Source organism: Barbus barbus (assembly GCF_936440315.1).
Source record: "Barbus barbus genome assembly, chromosome: 9".
NCBI lineage: Eukaryota > Metazoa > Chordata > Actinopteri > Cypriniformes > Cyprinidae > Barbus > Barbus barbus.
The window spans coordinates 6,658,904-6,678,209 of NC_136737.1; the positions used below are offsets into that span (position 1 = coordinate 6,658,904).

At 38.6% G+C, this 19,306-nt stretch overlaps 1 protein-coding gene across 1 annotated transcript; it reads left to right on the top strand.

Moving 5' to 3' along the window:
• Positions 1 to 15,566: 15,566 nt before the first annotated feature.
• On the top strand, positions 15,567 to 18,874 carry LOC306875393 (SLAM family member 5-like). Its single transcript, XM_079425908.1, has 6 exons — positions 15,567 to 15,714; positions 16,182 to 16,517; positions 16,849 to 17,136; positions 17,261 to 17,371; positions 17,462 to 17,523; positions 18,576 to 18,874. The coding sequence occupies exons 1-6, from the start codon at positions 15,666 to 15,668 to the stop codon at positions 18,621 to 18,623; spliced, it is 894 nt and encodes a 297-aa protein (XP_079282034.1). The 5' UTR covers positions 15,567 to 15,665; the 3' UTR covers positions 18,624 to 18,874.
• The last annotated feature ends 432 nt before the right edge of the window (positions 18,875 to 19,306 follow it).

Here is a 19,306-nt window from a genome sequence, read left to right on the forward strand (position 1 = left end):
ACAACCCTGAAAAAGGCAGACAACACACAGGAGAAAACATTCTTATCTAGAACTAACTCTTTCTAACTCTTAACTGAAGTAAACTGCAAAACTATTAACTCAAGGAAACTGCACTGCAAAACACATTAATTCTTATAGAATTTTATCTTTTTTTCTTTTTTTTTTGGTTGAAGTGTGCAGTTGTTCTTTTAAATTATTGTTGATAGTTGTAAATTGTAAATCATTTGATTAAACTGAGTATAAACACTGTTTTGTGAAAAATGTGAAAGAAAAGTCTAAATTATGATAATATTAAACATTTATATATGTGAAATTCAACATCGGAACATCTTGTCATTGTGTCAAGGTGTCCTCTCAATCTGTGGTGAAAGTGGTCTGTGCAATGTAAGAGTTTTGTTTTTATTTCTTTTTGAAAGTAGACACAAAACAACATGTATTTGAAAGTTGTGAGGCTCTTATTTTGTAATTACACATCAGACAGTCCTGAAACGATGCATCTGACACTGAGGGAAGGTGTCCTCTCAATCTGGGGTGGAACTGGTCTGTGCAATCTAGAATTTTTCTTTTTATAGCTTTTTGAAAGTAGAGATGCAGCAGTGTATGTTTGAGATTTGGGAGGCTCTTATTTTGTAATTACACATCAGACAGTCTTGAAACGATGCATCTGACACTGCGGGAAGGTGTCCTCTCAATCTGGGGTGGAACTGGTCTGTGCAATCTAGAACTTTTCTTTTTATAGCCTTTTGAAAGTAGACACAAAACAACATGTACATGAAAGTTGTGGGGCTCTTATTTTGTAATTACACATCAGACAGTCTTGAAACGATGCATCTGACACTGTGGGAAGGTATACTCTCAGTCTGAGGTGGAACTGGTCTGTGCAATCTAGAACTTTTCTTTTTATAGCTTTTTGAAAGTAGAGATGCAGCAGTGTATGTTTGAGATTTGGGAGGCTCTTATTTTGTAATTACACATCAGACAGTCTTGAAACGATGCATCTGACACTGCGGGAAAGTGTCCTCTCAATCTGGGGTGGAACTGGTCTGTGCAATCTAGAACTTTTCTTTTTATAGCTTTTTGAAACTAGACACAAAACAACATGTATATGAAAGTTGTGGGGCTCTTATTTTGTAATTACACATCAAACAGTCCTGAAACGATGCATCTGACACTGTGGGAAGGTGTACTCTCAGTCTGAGGTGGAATTGGTCTGTGCAATCTAGAACTTTTCTTTTTATAGCTTTTTGAAAGTAGACACAAAACAACACGTATTTTAAAGTTGTGGGGGCTCTTATTTTGTAATTACACATCAAATAGTCTTGAAACGATGCATCTGACACTGTGGGAAGGTGTACTCTCAGTCTGAGGTGGAACTGGTCTGTGCAATCTAGAACTTTTCTTTTTATTTCTTTTTGAAAGTAGACACAAAACAACACGTATTTGAAAGTTCTGGGGGCTCTTATTTTGTAATTACACATTAGACCGTCATGAAACGATGTATCTGACACTGTGGGAAGGTGTCCTCTCAGTCTGATGTGGAACTGGTCTGTGCAATCTAGAACTTTTCTTTTTATAGCTTTTTGAAAGTAGACACAAAACAACACGTATTTGAAAGTTGTGGGGGCTCTTATTTTGTAATTCCACATCAGCCAGTATTGAGACGATGCATCTGACACTGTGGGAAGGTGTACTCTCAGTCTGAGGTGGAACTGGTCTGTGCAATCTAGAACTTTTTTTTTATAGATTTTTGAAAGTAGACACAAAACAACACGTATTTGAAAGTTGTGGGGGCTCTTATTTTGTAATTCCACATCAGCCAGTATTGAGACGATGCATCTGACACTGTGGGAAGGTGTCCTCTCAGTCTGAGGTGGAACTGGTCTGTGCAATCTAGAACTTTTCTTTTTATAGCTTTTTGAATGTAGAGACGCAGAAACCGTATATTCTTGCTCTTATTTTGTAATATGAGTATTGGAGGGCTTTTATTTTGGTATTCCACATCATCAGACAGTTACGGACTGTGTGTTGGGAAAAAATCGGCTGTGTCCAAATTCAGGGTCTGCATCCTTCGGAGTACTCATTTGAAGGATGTTACGTCACAGCGCCGCGACGAAGGCTGTCCAAATTCGTAGGATCCTTCAAATGCGGCCCACAAATACGTCCTCCTTTTCCCCGGAAAAGGAGGACGGGTGTGGTGGATCCTTTCCCGTCCTACCTATCCCATAATTCTTTTCGGCAGAGCGTAATGGCTGACGAAGCGAGCGGTAGCGGAGTGGGAGAGGAGTTTCTCTGACAAAACAAGCTAAAGTTTATGCTTCGGCTCAATGGATTTGTAGGAGAAATTAGTAGAATACTTAAAAACAAATAAAAATAGGCTATAATGGCTTACCTGGATGTGACTGTCTTGTAGTCTGATATAAAAAACTCTCCGACAACGAGCAAAGAAAGTATTTAATTTATTTAATTGCTTTATTTCTTCCAAAAGAATTAAAATGAGGAGAATAACTCTTTGTTTGTCCATTTTCCCGCTTCTTGCTTGGCGCTGTCACGGTTGCTAGGCGACAGGATACGAGCAACGGGTAAGGGAGGGAACTGAAAGAAGGGTAGGCTGTCCAAATTCGCAAACACCGACTTCCGGGTTTTGCGGACTTCGGAGGATCCCTCCTCCTTCAACCGGGTAGGAAGGATCCTAAGGAGGATGCAGACCCTGAATTTGGACACAGCCATCGCGTTCGCCAGGAGAGCGCTTGCATTCACATCAGTTCTCTGACGGTTTTACCGTAATAAGCAGTTTATGCGCGACCGCAGAAATAACGTGGCGGCAAGATTGACCGAGCTTTTCCACTTGGCGGCTGGCCTGACCGCAGTACAAAAACCCAATAGGATTTTCCCATAGGCTTTTGGATAATCGCAAAAAATAAGCTCTGTGTTCAATCATAGTTCATGAAACTTACACGTTTTGACCATCGAGATAATCTTTACAAAGTAATACAAATTTTATGAATTTTGAAGCCTAAATACAAGCGCCAGAACTAAAAAGCTAACATTAGGCTATAAACGAACTACAGGACCACGGTCGCTCTCCTTCAACGTCACCACCACCATGTTTCCGACCACTTTTAAACTTATTTTTAGAAACATTTTCCATGATAATTATTTACTCTGGATGAATTTTAATCCAAAAGAGCGTGAGACTGTAAAAGTGGGTTAGAATGAGTTCCTGTTCGGCGTGATGACGTTCAATGTCTCCGACAGCGCCTGTAGTCCCATTTAGCAACTTCTTCTTCTTCTTGTGTCGTTTATTGGCGGTTGACAAGCCAACTTATGGTGTATTACCGCCACCAACTGGAGTGTGAAGCTTCGACAGGGTTTAAAAAAAAAGAAAAGAAAAAAAAACACACTAAATTCTTCCTTCCAATCCTGTAACTTTGAGATAATATAATATTTCTTTTTGCACTCTTGACTGTTCTTAAGCACAACTTAATAGATTTGTTAAACTGAAATTAGTTATACTTAGATCCTCCAATTTCTCAGTCAACTCGTCTCTTTCTCTATTATATGCTGTACAGTGTAGAAGTACATGTTCAATTGTCTCTGCTACACTACAGAATATACACAATCCATTTTGATGTTTCCCTATTATGTATAATGAATGATTTAAACCAGAATGTCCTATCCGCAGTCGTGTAATAATGATATCTTCTCTTCTGTTGTTGTGGCATACTCTCCCTTTACCAACTTGTTTTTGAATGCTATATAGGTGCCTACCCTTTATTCCCCTGTCCCACATTTCTTGCCACTTTTTATTGATTTGATTTTTGATTATTCCTTTTATTTCTGCTTTACTTAGTGGAATTTGTACTTCAATAGTCCTATGTTTCATCGCCTGTTTAGCCAATTTATCAACTGTTTCATTCCCCTGTACTCCTACGTGAGCAGGTACCCATATGAACCTCAGGATTATACCCATATTTTGTATTCTAAGCAGATTTATAAGTATTTCATAAATCAATTCTTGCCTTACTGTTGATGTCCCACCTGACAAACTATTTAGAGATGAAATAGAGTCTGAACAAATAACTGCCCTTGTTGGCTTAACTTCCTCTACCCACTGAATAGCCAACAAAATTGCTATCAGCTCAGTTGTAAAAACAGATGCATAATTGGTTATCCTTTTCTGAATTTTGACTTGATATCTCTGAATGTCTACAGCTGCAGCCGTATGCCCAGAAGCTGGATCCTTAGACCCATCAGTGAATATATGAAGCATTGAGGAGTATGCTTGGTCCAAATACTGTTGTACTACGACCTCCTTATGTATAGTTTTTTCGTTCTTAAACTTATATTGAAGATGAAAATCAACTTGAGGCATAGGAAGCAACCAAGGAGGAATATTAGGTATTACTACAGAGGGACTAACTGGAATATCAGTAATACCCAGATTAGCATCCTTATTTGCTGTCCAACCAAAACTTCTGATGCCATAATTTCCATATTCCCAACATTCTTTTAGTATTTCCTTAACTGGATGTGTCTCTGTATGTCCTTTTATATTAACCCAATAATTCATTGCTAATTTCAATTTAAGCAATCTTATTGGCAATTCTCCTACCTCCACCTGTAATGCCGACAAAGGAGAGGATCTAAAAGCCCCACAACAAATTCTTATTGATTGTGCCTGGGCTGTTTCAACTTTCTTCATCCAGGATTCTGATGCAGATCCATAAATAATATACCCGTAATCAATTACTGATCTGATCAGAGCACAGTATATTCTTTGTAAAGATTTTCGACAAGCTCCCCATTCCATCCCTGATAAACATCTTAATATATTATTACTTCTTTTACATTTTTCTAATACTTTCTCTATATGTGTCTTAAAAGTCAGCCTACTATCCATCCATATTCCTAAATATTTTATAACTTTAACTTGTTCCAGTACTTGTCCATAAAGTTTCACTTTAATTTCAGGGATACTATTTCTCTTTGTAAAACAGACTAGTTGAGTTTTAGCAACTGACAATCGGAAACTCCACTTATTGGCCCACTTTTCCACTTCATTAACCACTGTTTGTATAATTTTGGTTACATGTGAAACATTACGTCCTCTTTTCCATATCGCCCCATCATCAGCATAAAGAGATCTTCCAATATCTATTTTGACATTTTGAAAAATATAATTTATCATTATATTAAACAATATAGGACTGCATACGCTTCCTTGCGGAGTACCATTATCTATTTTATATACTCTAGAATATGATGTTCCAACCCTTACCTGAACTGTTCTATTAAGCAAAAAATCTTTTATCCGGTTGAACATTCTACCTACAATCCCTATTTGTTCCAGCTTTATTAACAATCCCTCCTTCCAAATCATATCATACGCTTTTTCAATATCGAAAAATATACCTACTACCACTTCTTTATTGACTTGAGCCTTTCTTATATCGGTCTCTAAACTTAATGCAGCATCTATTGTACTGCGTCCTTTGCGAAATCCACTCTGATGTCTTGAAATAATCCCTTTCCTTTCCAATATATAATTCATTCTGCATACAATCATACGTTCCATTATCTTACATAAATTTGACGTTAGCGCGATGGGTCTATAACTTGTAGCATCATGCTTATTCTTTGCAGGCTTTAAGACAGGGATAATAATCCCATGTTTCCACACAGAAGGAAGTCTTCCTATGCTCCATACTTTATTAATAAGTCGTAATACACAATTCAGAGAGAAATCAGATAAATTCTTAATCATTGTATAGCAAATCTCATCCTTTCCTGGAGATGTTTGCTTAGCTTCTCCAACAGCTCTCTTTAGTTCTTGCAAGGTAAAATCCATATCTATATGATCATTGGAAGGTCTTTTCTCCATCATAATATTTGGATGTTCTTTTTTACTTTCTTCTCTATTTATTTTCATTTATTCTGTTATATTATCATTACTATGTACCTTAACAAACACCCCTGCCAACATTTCTGCCTTCTCTACATTAGTCACAGCTATTCCTTCCCCACTACTCAGAGTGGGTATACCGGGATTTCTTTTAAATCCACCCATCTTTCTGATCATACCCCATACTTCACTAACATCTACCTTCTCCCATAGAATCACACTACTTTCTCCAGTAGCTCTTTTTTGCAGCTCGTATTATCCTTCTCACCTTGGCTTGTTCTTTTTTATATGAAATGAAATGATCAAATATATACATCCTCCTAACCTTTTTAAAAGCCTTATTTCGATCTTGAATTGCTTTACTACACAATTCAGTCCACCATGGAACTGTTTTCTTCCTTTTTGTTTCTTTATTTTTGCCAAGAATTTCTTCAGCTGTATTATACAATACTTCACATAATTTTTCATTGTACATTTCTACATCCTCTGTTTCATAATTGAGAATAAACTCTTGCAGTTTTACCTCGCTTATATATTTAAATGCCTCCCAATTAGCCATTTTAAATTTCCACCTACCAATTCTATCCTCTGTAATTTCATTAACATCCATACCTATTTTACAACTAATGACATAATGATCGCTCCCTATTGTAGAATCTTCCCAAGTATCCCACATACATATCCCTGCTAGACCTTCTGACACCAGTGTTAAATCTATAGAAGAGCATCTACCCCTGGCTACATCAATTCTAGTGGCTCTACCATCATTCATACATATCATACTCTTCAAATCAATCATTTCTTCTATTATCTTACCATTATGATCAGTATTATTGCTTCCCCATAAAGTATTATACGCATTAAAATCTCCACACCATATCACCTTCTGATTACCCATTCCCATTACCTTTTCTAATACTTCCATACTTAATCTGTTACAAGGATTGTAATAATTAATTACCTTAATACTCTGTTCTTTTAAAAATACCTCTACTGTAATTGATTCATGCTCTTCACCCAGCTCTATAACCCTATATGTAACTTCATTTTTAATGAATATAGCCACTCCTCCCCCATTACCTGTCTGTCTATCCCTTACTTGTATATCCTTGTATCACAAAATCTAAGTGAGGTTTCAACCAGGTCTCTTGTATGCATATAATATGAGGTTTATATTCCTTATCTTCTATTACTTTCTTAAACTCTTGCCCATTCGCGATCAAACTCCTTGCATTCCACTGTAATATTAATAATACCATTAAGAGCCTCCACATGTTGTCTGTGAATCTACTACTTGACCTTTAAGTTTTTCATTTACTTGTTCCAGAGTAATTCCCTCAAACTGTAGATGTTTCTCTGCTGCTTTAATTATGATTTTAATCCTCTCTGTTCTGCTTACAGTTTGTGCAGTACAGTTGATTACCTCAGCTAGAAACGTCATAAATTCAACTTTTCCCACTTTGAAGAGATCTTCATTTATTTTACGTTGCGATTGAGACGATCTGTTGTGTTGATTCATTTGTACAGTTAATCCATTTCCTTGACCCTCTTCTGTCTGTTTCACCTTTTTAATTGCCTCAGCATACGAAATCCCCTCATGTATTCTAACATTCTGAATTTTCACAGCGTTTTTATGCACCACGCATCCCCCAAAGCCAGCGCTATGTTCACCTCCACAATTACAACATTTTTGTTTTGTCCCTTGTCCACATTTCCCATATTCATGATTTCCACTACACCTAGCACATCTCTGATTTCCCTTACAAACAACAGCAACATGACCATATTTTTGACACTTAAAGCATCTGACTGGGGGTGGCACATATGCTCTTACCAAATAGCTGACATATCCAATATATACTCTCTCTGGCATTTTTTCCTCATCAAACTGAAGCACTACAGAGAGGCTATCTACTTTCTCTTTATTTCGTACACATTTCAATCTTTTTGCTTCAGTCACCTTAGCCCCCGATATATTACTCTTTAGCGTATCAGTAGATACCTCAATTGGAATTCCTGAAATTACCCCCTTCAACCAAGCTCTCTTGTATATTGTGCAACTTACTGTCTGTCCAATCATTGATTTAACACTTTGAAGTGATTTCTGTTGTTTTTCATTTTTACAGAAGATTAGAATATTTCCATTCCTTAAAGTTTTGGCACTTTCTATATCACCTACAGCTTTTTTTAGTGCCCTGGTAAGTTTTACTGGATTGATCCCATTGCTATTCGCAAATTTCATGAGTACCTTATAATCCTCCTTGCCTGTTTTTGCCATCATTCTTTCCTTTCCACTGTCAGTTCCTGATTCATTTATACACGTTTTCTTTCTCTTGCGATTTACAATTTTGCTCCAATCATTCTTTCCAGTGTTCCCGTCACTACTTTCTCCCTCCATTTCTAAATCACTTCCGGTACTAACATCACTTCCCTCCATCGAAGACACCAACAGTGCCCCAGTTTCTGAAACCCTGCTGCTCCCCATTTAGCAACTTGTTAGCAACCGTCTTTTTAAAGAAACGTAACAGCTTTAAAAAAATCACGAGTGGGGTGTAACTGGTGTGTTTTATGTCGTAGAATAAAACGTGAAATTATCTTGAGCCTGTGTGAACCACGGACCTTATTTAAGAGATTTAACCAAAATCCCATTCAAAAAACCCATTGACTCTGGGATTTTGGAACCGGAAGTGCTAAAATGCTAACTCGCTTCCGGGTTTTCGCCTACAAAGTGACATCATAGTTCCACCACTCTTTGCCAGAAGCACGTGATCTATGACGTCAGTCGCCTTTTCCTTTACATTATATTACATTGTAAGGGGTTAGCATTGTTTTATTTTTATCCTAATTTATATATTAAGGTCAAATGAACTTTGCCCATGAAATAACAGTCTAAGGACTGAGGTAGAGTTAACATCAGATCGCAGATTTAATTCATGAGTTTATGTTTGATTTATTTCAATTATTTTAGTGGTAGTACACCGACACAAATGAATGACTTTGACAATGGCCATTATGTTTATGCAATAAATTCAAAGGAATCAGTAGTAGAACCAGATGTGAAACCAGAAGCTGTAACGAATCACAGCACTTTGGAAGGTGTTATTCATGTTTATGACCACAAGATGGCAATGAACCGATACAATTTGGTTGAATGCTTCATTGGTTCAGAACGCCATCTACTAATCTGAACATGCTGAAAGACAGAACCATTAATAACATATAGCGTTCGCTGCTAACGCTTCACTCCTTCAAATAGGGCTGCGTTTCCCAAAAGCCTCATATTCAGAAGCACACGACGGATTATTAAATATAGCAAACAAATAAAAAATAAATAAATTCAAGGAAGAGTAAACAGAAAGTAACAACAGTGTTCGACTTGAAGCGGCGGCGCTGCGCAGAATGAAAAGTGTGTGACATCAAAGTACCGCGAGAGAAATTCGAAAGCTTATTGCTCTCGCGGTACTTTGATGTCGTACACTGATCATTCTGCGCAGCGCTGCTTCAAGTCGAACACACCTCTGGACTCTTTCTGCTCCCGGTAGTGATGCTCTCGCGGATACTCGTATCACAGATGAAGTGAATAACATGCAATATTTGTCAAATGCACGGACGTTTCAAAAATGTTTTCATGAGCAACAGAAACACTTTTATATACTGCTTAATAGGGCCATCTGTTCAAGAAGTTCAACATAAACATATACTATTTAAATACCAATAAAGTAGGGTATATTTGCTTTCATCAGTGTTTTTTTTATTAAATGTGACTCAATATAACATTGTGACTATACAGTAAAAAGCTTTCACTGTTCTAAAACAGATTTGTGAGCAGTATTTTTATTATTATTATGCAAAAATTATACAGAGGGTTTGTACAAGCAAGTACAAAAACAAATAATCTTTCATAAGAATTTGTAAAGTGAAAATTCATGCCAGGGGTAATTCAAAGTGCTTTACATAAAAGAAAGTGAAATAGTCATTCAAAATAATAAATCACAGAAATAAAAACAGGGAATTAAAAAATAATAATAATAAAAACAAGGAATTTTAAAACCTGGAAATTGATTTAAAATGGAATTAAAATAGTTAAGAATAGAAAATGATTACATAAAATACAGTGCAGTCAGTTTGGACGTAGCACAGTGCTCATTCACAAATGCACAGTTAAACAGATGAGTTTTGAGTCTGGATTTAAATGTGGCTAATGTTTTAGCACATCTGATCTCTTCTGGAAGCTGGTTCCAACTGCGGGCCGCATAATAGCTAAAAACGGACTCCCCTTGTTTTGTGTGAACCCTTGGTATTTCTAACTGACTCGATCCTAATGATCTGAGTGGTCTGTTAGGTTTATATTCAGTGGGCATATCTGCAATGTATTTAGGTCCTAGGCCATTGAGTGACTTATAAACAAGTAAAAGTACTTTAAAATCAATCCTAAATGTAACTGGAAGCCAGTGTAAATGTAACTGGAAGCCAGATTAAACACAAAATGGCGCCGCTGATGGCAGCTATTGTGCGTTGCTCCTCCGTGTTTGTATTGTTTTTGTTTGTTTTTCCTGTTTTTTGTTTTTCAAATAAGATCAGCTTTACCAGGGATGATCTGCTGAACATTCGGCAGAACACTCCACAAAATCTTCTACCGGTTTTTGATTTTTCGGACGTTTTGCTGGACATTGTAGTTGGCGGAGCCATAGCTCTGGTCAAACGCTACAGGAGGCGCAGACGGGGAAAGCGAGCCGGCGCGCTCGTGAAACTTCGTCAGCGCGGATTTAGAACGGCGTTACCTAGCATCCATCTGGCGAATCTCCGCTCTCTACCCAACAAAACGGACGAACTCCTTCTGCTCTCCCGGACAAACAAGGACTTTTCTAACTCTGCTGCTCTGTGTTTCACGGAAACCTGGTTGAATGGCGACATACCGGACAGCGCGATCCATCTGCCTAATTACCAGCTGATAAGAGCAGATCGGGACACAGAATCAACGGGGAAATCGCGCGGCGGCGGGACATGCTTTTACATCAATGAGAGGTGGTGTACAGATGTAACTTTGTTAAAGAAGATGTGCTGTTCAGATCTAGAAACGCTCTTCATTAACTGCAAGCCGTTCTATTCGCCGCGGGAGTTCTGTTCGTTCATTCTCGTGAGTGTTTACATTCCACCGCAAGCGCACGTGAGCACAGCTCTACAGAAACTCGCTGATCTGATCACAGAGAGTGAACAACAACACCCGGACTCTGTTTTAATCATTCTCGGGGACTTTAATAAAGCAAATCTCTCCCGTGAACTGCCAAAATACAGACAGCATGTTACATGTCCCACCAGAGACAGTAATAAATTGGATCACTGTTACACAACAATAAAGGACGCATATCACTCGGTTCCACGAGCAGCTTTAGGACTCTCTGATCACTGTTTGGTTCATCTTATTCCATCCTACAGGCAGAAACTTAAGTCTGCGAAGCCTGTATTAAGATCTGTTAAAAGATGGACTAACGAAACAGAGCGGGATTTACAAGCCTGTTTCGACCTGACTGATTGGACTGTTTTTGAAGCTGCGGCAAATGACCTGGACGAGCTCACAGAGACTGTAACATCTTATATCAGTTTCTGTGAGGACATGTGCATTCCTACCAGGACTCATCTATTCTACAACAATGACAAACCATGGTTCACTGCCAAACTCAGACAGCTCCGTCAGGCCAAAGAAGATGCTCACAGAAAGGGGGATAAAGTCTTGTACAAACAGGCCAAATACACACTGGAAAAGGAGATCAGAGTGGCAAAGAGGAATTATTCTGACAAGCTCAGGAACAAATTCTCTTCCAGCGATCCGGCTTCAGTGTGGCTAGGATTAAAGGACATCACCAGCTACAAAACACCACCCCCCAGCACTCTGGAGAATCAACACCTGGCAGACGACTTAAACGAGTTCTTTTGTCGTTTTGAACGATCACCCCACACCCGCCCAGAACACCCCTCCACACAACCATTCACACCTCCAGCAACCCCTCTCTCCCCCACACCTACAATTCAAATCAGCGAAGACGATGTGTGCCAGGTCTTCAGGAAAAACAAAAGAAGGAAAGCACCTGGTCCAGATGGTGTGTCACCAGCCTGCCTAAAAATCTGTGCTGAGCAGCTGGCCCCCATCTTCACACAGATCTTCAACAGATCACTGGAGCTGTGTGAAGTCCCCTCATGCTTCAAACGCTCCACCATCATCCCCGTCCCAAAGAAACACAAAATTACTGGACTTAATGACTACAGACCTGTGGCACTAACGTCTGTAGCCATGAAATCATTTGAAAGACTGGTTTTGGCTCATCTGAAGGACATCACTGGACCCTTACTGGACCCCCTGCAGTTTGCCTACAGAGCAAACAGGTCTGTGGATGATGCAGTCAACATGGGACTACACTTCACCCTGCAGCATCTGGACAGACCAGGGACTTATGTGAGGATCCTGTTTGTGGACTTCAGCTCTGCTTTTAACACCATTATCCCGGAAACCCTTCAAAATAAACTAACTCAGCTCTCCGTCCCCACCTCCGTCTGCCAGTGGATCAACAGCTTCCTGACAGACAGACAGCAGTTAGTAAAGCTTGGCAAATTCACATCCAGCACTCGAACCATCAGCACTGGAGCTCCTCAGGGCTGCGTACTCTCCCCACTGCTCTTCTCCCTCTACACCAACGACTGCACATCTAAAGACCCCTCTGTCAAGCTCCTGAAGTTCGCAGACGACACCACACTGATCGGCCTCATCCAGGACGGTGACGAGTCTGCTTACAGACAGGAGGTTAAGGAGCTGGCTGTCTGGTGCAGTCTCAACAACCTGGAGCTTAACACACTCAAAACGGTGGAGATGATCGTGGACTTCAGGAGAAACCCCCCTGCTCTCCCCCCACTCACCATCATGAACAGCACCGTGACTGCAGTGGAGTCATTCAGATTCCTGGGCACCACCATCTCTCAGGACCTGAAGTGGGATATTCACATTGACTCCATTGTCAGGAAGGCCCAGCAGAGGTTGTACTTTCTTCGCCAGCTGAGGAAGTTCAACCTGCCACAGGACTTACTGAAACAGTTCTACTCTGCCATCATTGAATCCGTCCTCTGCACCTCAATAACTGTCTGGTTCAGCTCAGCTACCAAATCTGACCTCAGAAGACTACGGAGGGTAGTCCGGACTGCTGAGCGAATCATTGGTACAACCCTCCCCACTCTCCAAGAACTGTACTTATCCAGAGTGAGCAAAAAGGCTGGTAAAATCACTCTGGACCCCTCACATCCAGCACACAACCTCTTTGAACTTTTACCATTTGGTCGACGCTACAGAGCTCTGAGCACCAGAACGACCAGACACAGGAACAGTTTCTTCCCTCAGTCAATACATCTCATGAACACTCAATAAATAAACGTAAAACACACAACTAATACATTATCCATTCACCACACTCACTTATTTTATTTTCTCATTTCTAATTTGCACATACTTGACCTGTACATACATAGTCGCCTATATTATATATTATATATTGTGTATTTCTTTTTTTTTTTTTGCTGCTTGTACATTGGTCATTGGCTATTTCCTGTTATTTTGTTTCATTACCTGTGTCCTGTCCTGTTACTGTCCTTCTGTTGCACTGTGGAGCTTCTGTCACTACAACAAATTCCTTGTATGTGTAAACATACTTGGCCAATAAAGCTCATTCTGATTCTGATTCTGATTCTGTAAGGACCTGAGGACTGGTGTGATATGCTCAGATTTTCTGGTTCTAGTCAGAATCCTGGCAGCAGCATTCTGGATGAGCTGCAGCTGTCTAATGGTCTTCTTTGGAAGGCCGGTGAGGAGACCATTACAATAATCCACCCTGCTGGTGATGACTGGAAACAAAACATCTAATTCTTGCAATGTTTTTGAGATGATATGCTGATTTAGTTACTGCTTTGACATGACTACTAAAACTAAGGTCTGTCTCCAGAATCACCCCAAAATCTTTGACTGGATTTTTAGTTGTTTGACCCCTAGAGTCCAGGTATGCATTCACCTTGAGAACTTCATCTTTGTTTCAAAATGCAATGACTTCAGTTTTCTCCTTGTTAACTGAATAAAGTTTTGGCACATCCAACTGTTAATTTCATCAATGCATTGGCAGAGGGAGTCAATGGGGCTGTAGTCATTTGGAGATAAGGCTAGGTAAATCTGGGTATGATCAGCTGCAATTTGGTTCTTCCACATTATCTGACTTAGTGGGAGCATATACAGGCTAAACAAGAGCGGTGCAAGAATTGAGCCTTGTGGGACTCCGCATGTCATGGCCATCCACAGACTTATGCTCTCCTCCAGCGCTCTCTCCACCCTCAATACCACGACTGAGGTGCCCTTGAGCAAGGCACCGAACCCCCAACTGCTCCCCGGGCGCCGCAGCATGGCTGCCCACTGCTCCGGGTGTGTGTTCACGGTGTGTGTGTGTGTGTGTGTGTGGATTTGTTCACTACTCACTGCTGTGTGTGTGCACTTGGATGGGTTAAAGGCAGAGCACCAATTTCGAGTATGGGTCACCATACTTGACAATACGTCACGACTTTCCTATACTCACATAATAACCTCTCCCTTCTAAGTATGACCTGAACCATTTGAGTGCCATCCCAGAAAGCCCGACCCAGTTTTCCAGTCTCTCTAGAAGTACGTTATGATCGACAGTGTCAAACGCAGCACTAAGATCTAGTAGTACCAGCACAGATATTTTGCCACAATCAGAATTGACGCGAATATCATTTATTAGAAACATATCAGAAACACTTTTAAATCACCAGCATAACATGACAATAAACACTAATAAGTATTTACCTTTACTGAGAAGCACATGAAATAACTAATTTCAAATAACTAATTTCAACATTTATTAGCCTATAATGCAGTATCGAGAAAAGCAAATTAAATTAATGTAAAAGATTAAAGTTTTTATTTAATGTGATGCTCATTTTAACAAAGCAACGAAAAATCTTATTTTCAGTGTTATTTTAATGTGTTTAGCTGTCAATCTGTGTAGCTTTTTAGTGATGAATGATGGGTAAGAATCCAGATTGACCTCTTACCAATGACTCATCTTTGACTGTTTTTAGTTTTGATGGGCTGATGCAGTACTTCATTTCACTGAGAAGCAGTTTTATGTAGAGAGGACGTTCATAACAGCAGGACAGGAAGAAGCCATTCACCTACAAACTAAACACACATCAAACAAATGGCCACATACAAAATGTTTGCCCACCCTGCAGAACAAACCTACTTTTCTGAAGAAAACGAACCACAGCAGGTTTCAGTTTGACTCAGAAGATGAGCTGCTTGTGTCATAACCTCAGTAATACTTTTTTACGTATTTCTTTTCTTCTTTTTTTCCATAAATACACTCATTGATAATTCAGTTAAATTATTATACAAAAAAGCTAATTCCTATGATTTAATTAGAAAAGATTCACAATGTTCATCTACATTTACATATTTAATTAACATTATATTACACAACATCAGACAACTAGATTATTAATGTTAAAGGATATGAAAATAAGAAAAAAAATCCACTATTAAAATGGTTAAAGTCTTAATAAGAGCCAGAACATTTTTTAATTTTTAAACTAAATAACATGCATTCAGATCATTAGATAGGAGGGTCAAACTCTGCCGTGGGAGGATTCACACCAGTCTGACTGTAATCAGCAAATAGTCTTTTAGTTCAGACTTTTCACTGAACAACTGAAGAAAATGTTTCACGTGTTTATTTTGTTCTATTTGTACTGGTGGAGTCTCACTGGTAAGTTTTATTAGCATTTTTATCGCTTGATAATTTAGATCTGTGTAACAAACTACTGTTCATTTTCATGTGCTGTCAGAGAGATCACATCAAACTGAGATAATATTTAAATATCTACTATGGAATGTGATTTACTGGTCTGAAAACATCAAAGAAATGATAAAAGTCATGAGAGTAAAGGAAAATTTATATGGTGAATAAACTCAGGAGCCTCCGAAAGTGAGGTGATTTTCAAATGTCGGGAGATTATTTATTTATTTTTTTATATTAATTTCAAGGATTGTTACTGGGCATAGAAATGCAAATAGCTATCTCAATTATTTAAAAAATATATATATTTAAAGTAACTGCAGCAATTGAACAACAATAAAATTAAACAACTTCTTTAGTCAATAAGCAAATAATGTGTCAAACTACTGTTGATTTCAGCTAACAGAAGTCTTAATCTGTTTTTGTATGTTCTTCAGGTATGTTTGGCGCAGAAACAAATAAAATACAGTCAGTGTCAGTGATGGAGGGGGATTCTGTCACTTTTCAGACTGGTGCAACTACAATACATGAAGACGATGACATACTGTGGAAATTTGGTGCTGAAAAGTCTCTCATAGCTAAAATCAGCATTGAGAAACGAATCTTCTCCACATTTGATGGTCCTTATGGTAGATTCAGAGACAGACTGAAGCTGGATGATAAGACTGGATCTCTGACCCTCAAGAACATCACATCTGAACATGATGGACGTTATGAACTAGAGATAAATGGAGCAAAACTGACATCAAAAATATTTAGTGTTTCTGTCTATGGTGAGTAGAGATCATTTGTCTCGTCCTTCACATATTTAGAAGTTAAACTCAATTATCGTTTGTGGCAATGTTGATTAACACAAAATAATTTGTTGGGGGAAAGAAGTTGTACAATTATATAACAGTTTGCATTTTAACATTTACGAATCACCCCCTATTCAGTGCCTCACTCTAACCCAGAGTTTTGCTTTTCTGCGCGTCAAATGGAAATCAATTTTGTGGTAATCAACATTATGCCTAAAATATAACACTCACTGACCATCAACACACTACACCGAAAATAAAACAGATTTTTAGGTTTAGAAAAAAAAATATCACTCATGTTTTTCAGCTTGTCTGCCCACTCCTAACATTACCAGAGATTGCTCATCATCATCTTCATCATCATCATATTGTTCGTTGACGTGTTCAGTGGCGTATGTGATAGATGTGACTCTCTCCTGGTACAAAGGAAACAGTTTATTGTCCAGCATCAGTGTGTCTGATCTCAGCATCAGTCTCTCTCTACCTCTGGAGGTGGAATATCAGGATAAAAACACCTACAGCTGTGTGCTCAACAATCCCATCAGCAACCAGACCAGACATCTCAACATTACTCATCTCTGTTACACATGTCCATGTATGTCGGTCTTGGTATTATTGTGCTTATTATCTCTCAGTTATACAGTGCTGATATTTCAGTGTTTCTTGCCGTTCAGACAAACGGGTTTACTGACACTAATGTTTCACTTTGTCGATTACAGATCAGGGCCTACCTTTATTTTACATAGTGCTGATTCCTTCTGTTGCTGGATCTCTGTTAATTGTAGTTTCAGCCGTGATCTGCTGCATCTGCAGGAAATGTAGAAAAACAGGTCAGGAGAACAAGCTGCATTCATATTTATGTTTACGATACAAATTTTGATACAACTGTCATTTTAACGTGTGTATTATTGTTAATGCAGCCCAGACCCAAGAGGAAGACAGAACTGATTTGGCATTGTGTAAACCAACACAACCAAAAACGGTAAGATCATTCATAACTGTGTTGCAGTAAGTCTGATTGAAGTTTGCAGCATCAGATGGTCAGTGAACAGACGTGGGTGGACTATTGGCCCAACCGTTACCTGCAGTAGAGAACACATCAAAAGGATAGTTTAAGAAAGTTTTTTTTTTCTCTTTGTGCTGTTTACCCGAAGCCTATGTTCTTTGTTCCTCAGTGTAAGTTTTTCAATGATAAAACTCTTTAGTTTATGGACAGCCCGTTTATATTTTTTGACGTGCTGCTGTCTGACGGAAGTGATTAGGTGTTATGCATCCTACATGTAAAGCCGCTACAAAGCCAGCTCATCAGTGTTGCGGCCTGCTAATTTAAATCATGGTTTGTGTGATACATTTATGTTTGCAATTGTTGTATTTGAAACAATGGGGACTCTGTAGTTCAGAGTAATGAGGAATACTGGGATTGTTCTGGCGCGTGTTTTGTGGAAATAGAAAAAAGTAAAGCTCTTGCTCAATACAGACACTCTGTCTCCAGTGTATTCTTCCACTTAGATACACAACAGTTTGTTTAAAAGCATATCTAAACAGTTCTACCTATAAATAAATCGTTTTTTATTCTGAAATATTCCTTACAAAGTCAGTTTTCTACCATTAGATTTTCATTGGAAGGAAAGTAGAACACAAAGCTGTTAATCTGTGCTTTGACCACGAGCTGCAGCTGCTCTGCGGTTCATGATCATCTGGTGAAATGCAGCTATTGGTTGATTTGTAGATGTGCTGCAACAAGTATCTTTGGTGTTGCTCTTCTGTGAAAGACAGTCACTCAAAGCCATTTTGCTGTTGTAAGAAACCTTCAGCATTTGTGATGAAGATGTTTGATGCCATATCCTCTTGCTGCTAGCAGTAGCACATGAAAAATCCCCCTAATGTACAAGATTAACCTTTGGTGTAAAATTGACGCAAAATTATGTCTACTGCGGATTTTAAAGTTAGTACTACTGAAGACAGTTATTTTATAGAAGTAGCTCTGTTACAACATCAAGGCTGCTGATTGATTGATTTTGTGTTTCCTTGCAGAAATCAAAGACTGAGGCTGTGTATGAAAATGTCCCCAAAAAGCGATGATCACATACTGTATCTACTGGAACTTTTGTTAGATCTCAGACAGGTCAATACTTCAAACATTTTTATTCACATTAATTATCTTTCTGAATGTCATTGTTTCATTATCACTGTTTGTATCATATATTTTGGGTGTTATTGTGTCTAAAATAAATTAGAGATTTACCAATAGCATATCATCCAGAAACTCAAATTTTGTATCTTATAATTATGTAAATGTACCTAACAGTCATTATTAAATATTAATCACACTCTTCTGTGTTCTTTTGACTGTCATTTACTGTTCTTGTTTTATTCTTTTTACAAAATATAATGGAATATCGAGTGCACTGAATAGTAAGGTTTGTTGTTTGTTGGCAAATGCATGAGGTGCAACATAGGATTCAAATCAAACTTCGCTTAACAATATACAAAAATAAAACACGCTGATGAAAATGCTTAACGTGGTTTAATGCAGTAAAACAGTGTTTTTAAAAGACCAAACTCAATAAACACATTATTAATAAAGCATAGGATGTCTAGACAAGCAGATGAGTCCAGAATAAGAACGTGACGCGTTTAATTACACGTAAAGCGTTTTCCTCCCGTCCGCCTTTGGCTGAAATCTTTCTTCCCCCTTTTCACAGAATGTAGTTTCATTTATATGGACTCTGAATGAGCCAAGTGCAATAGAGTTGAGGAAGCAG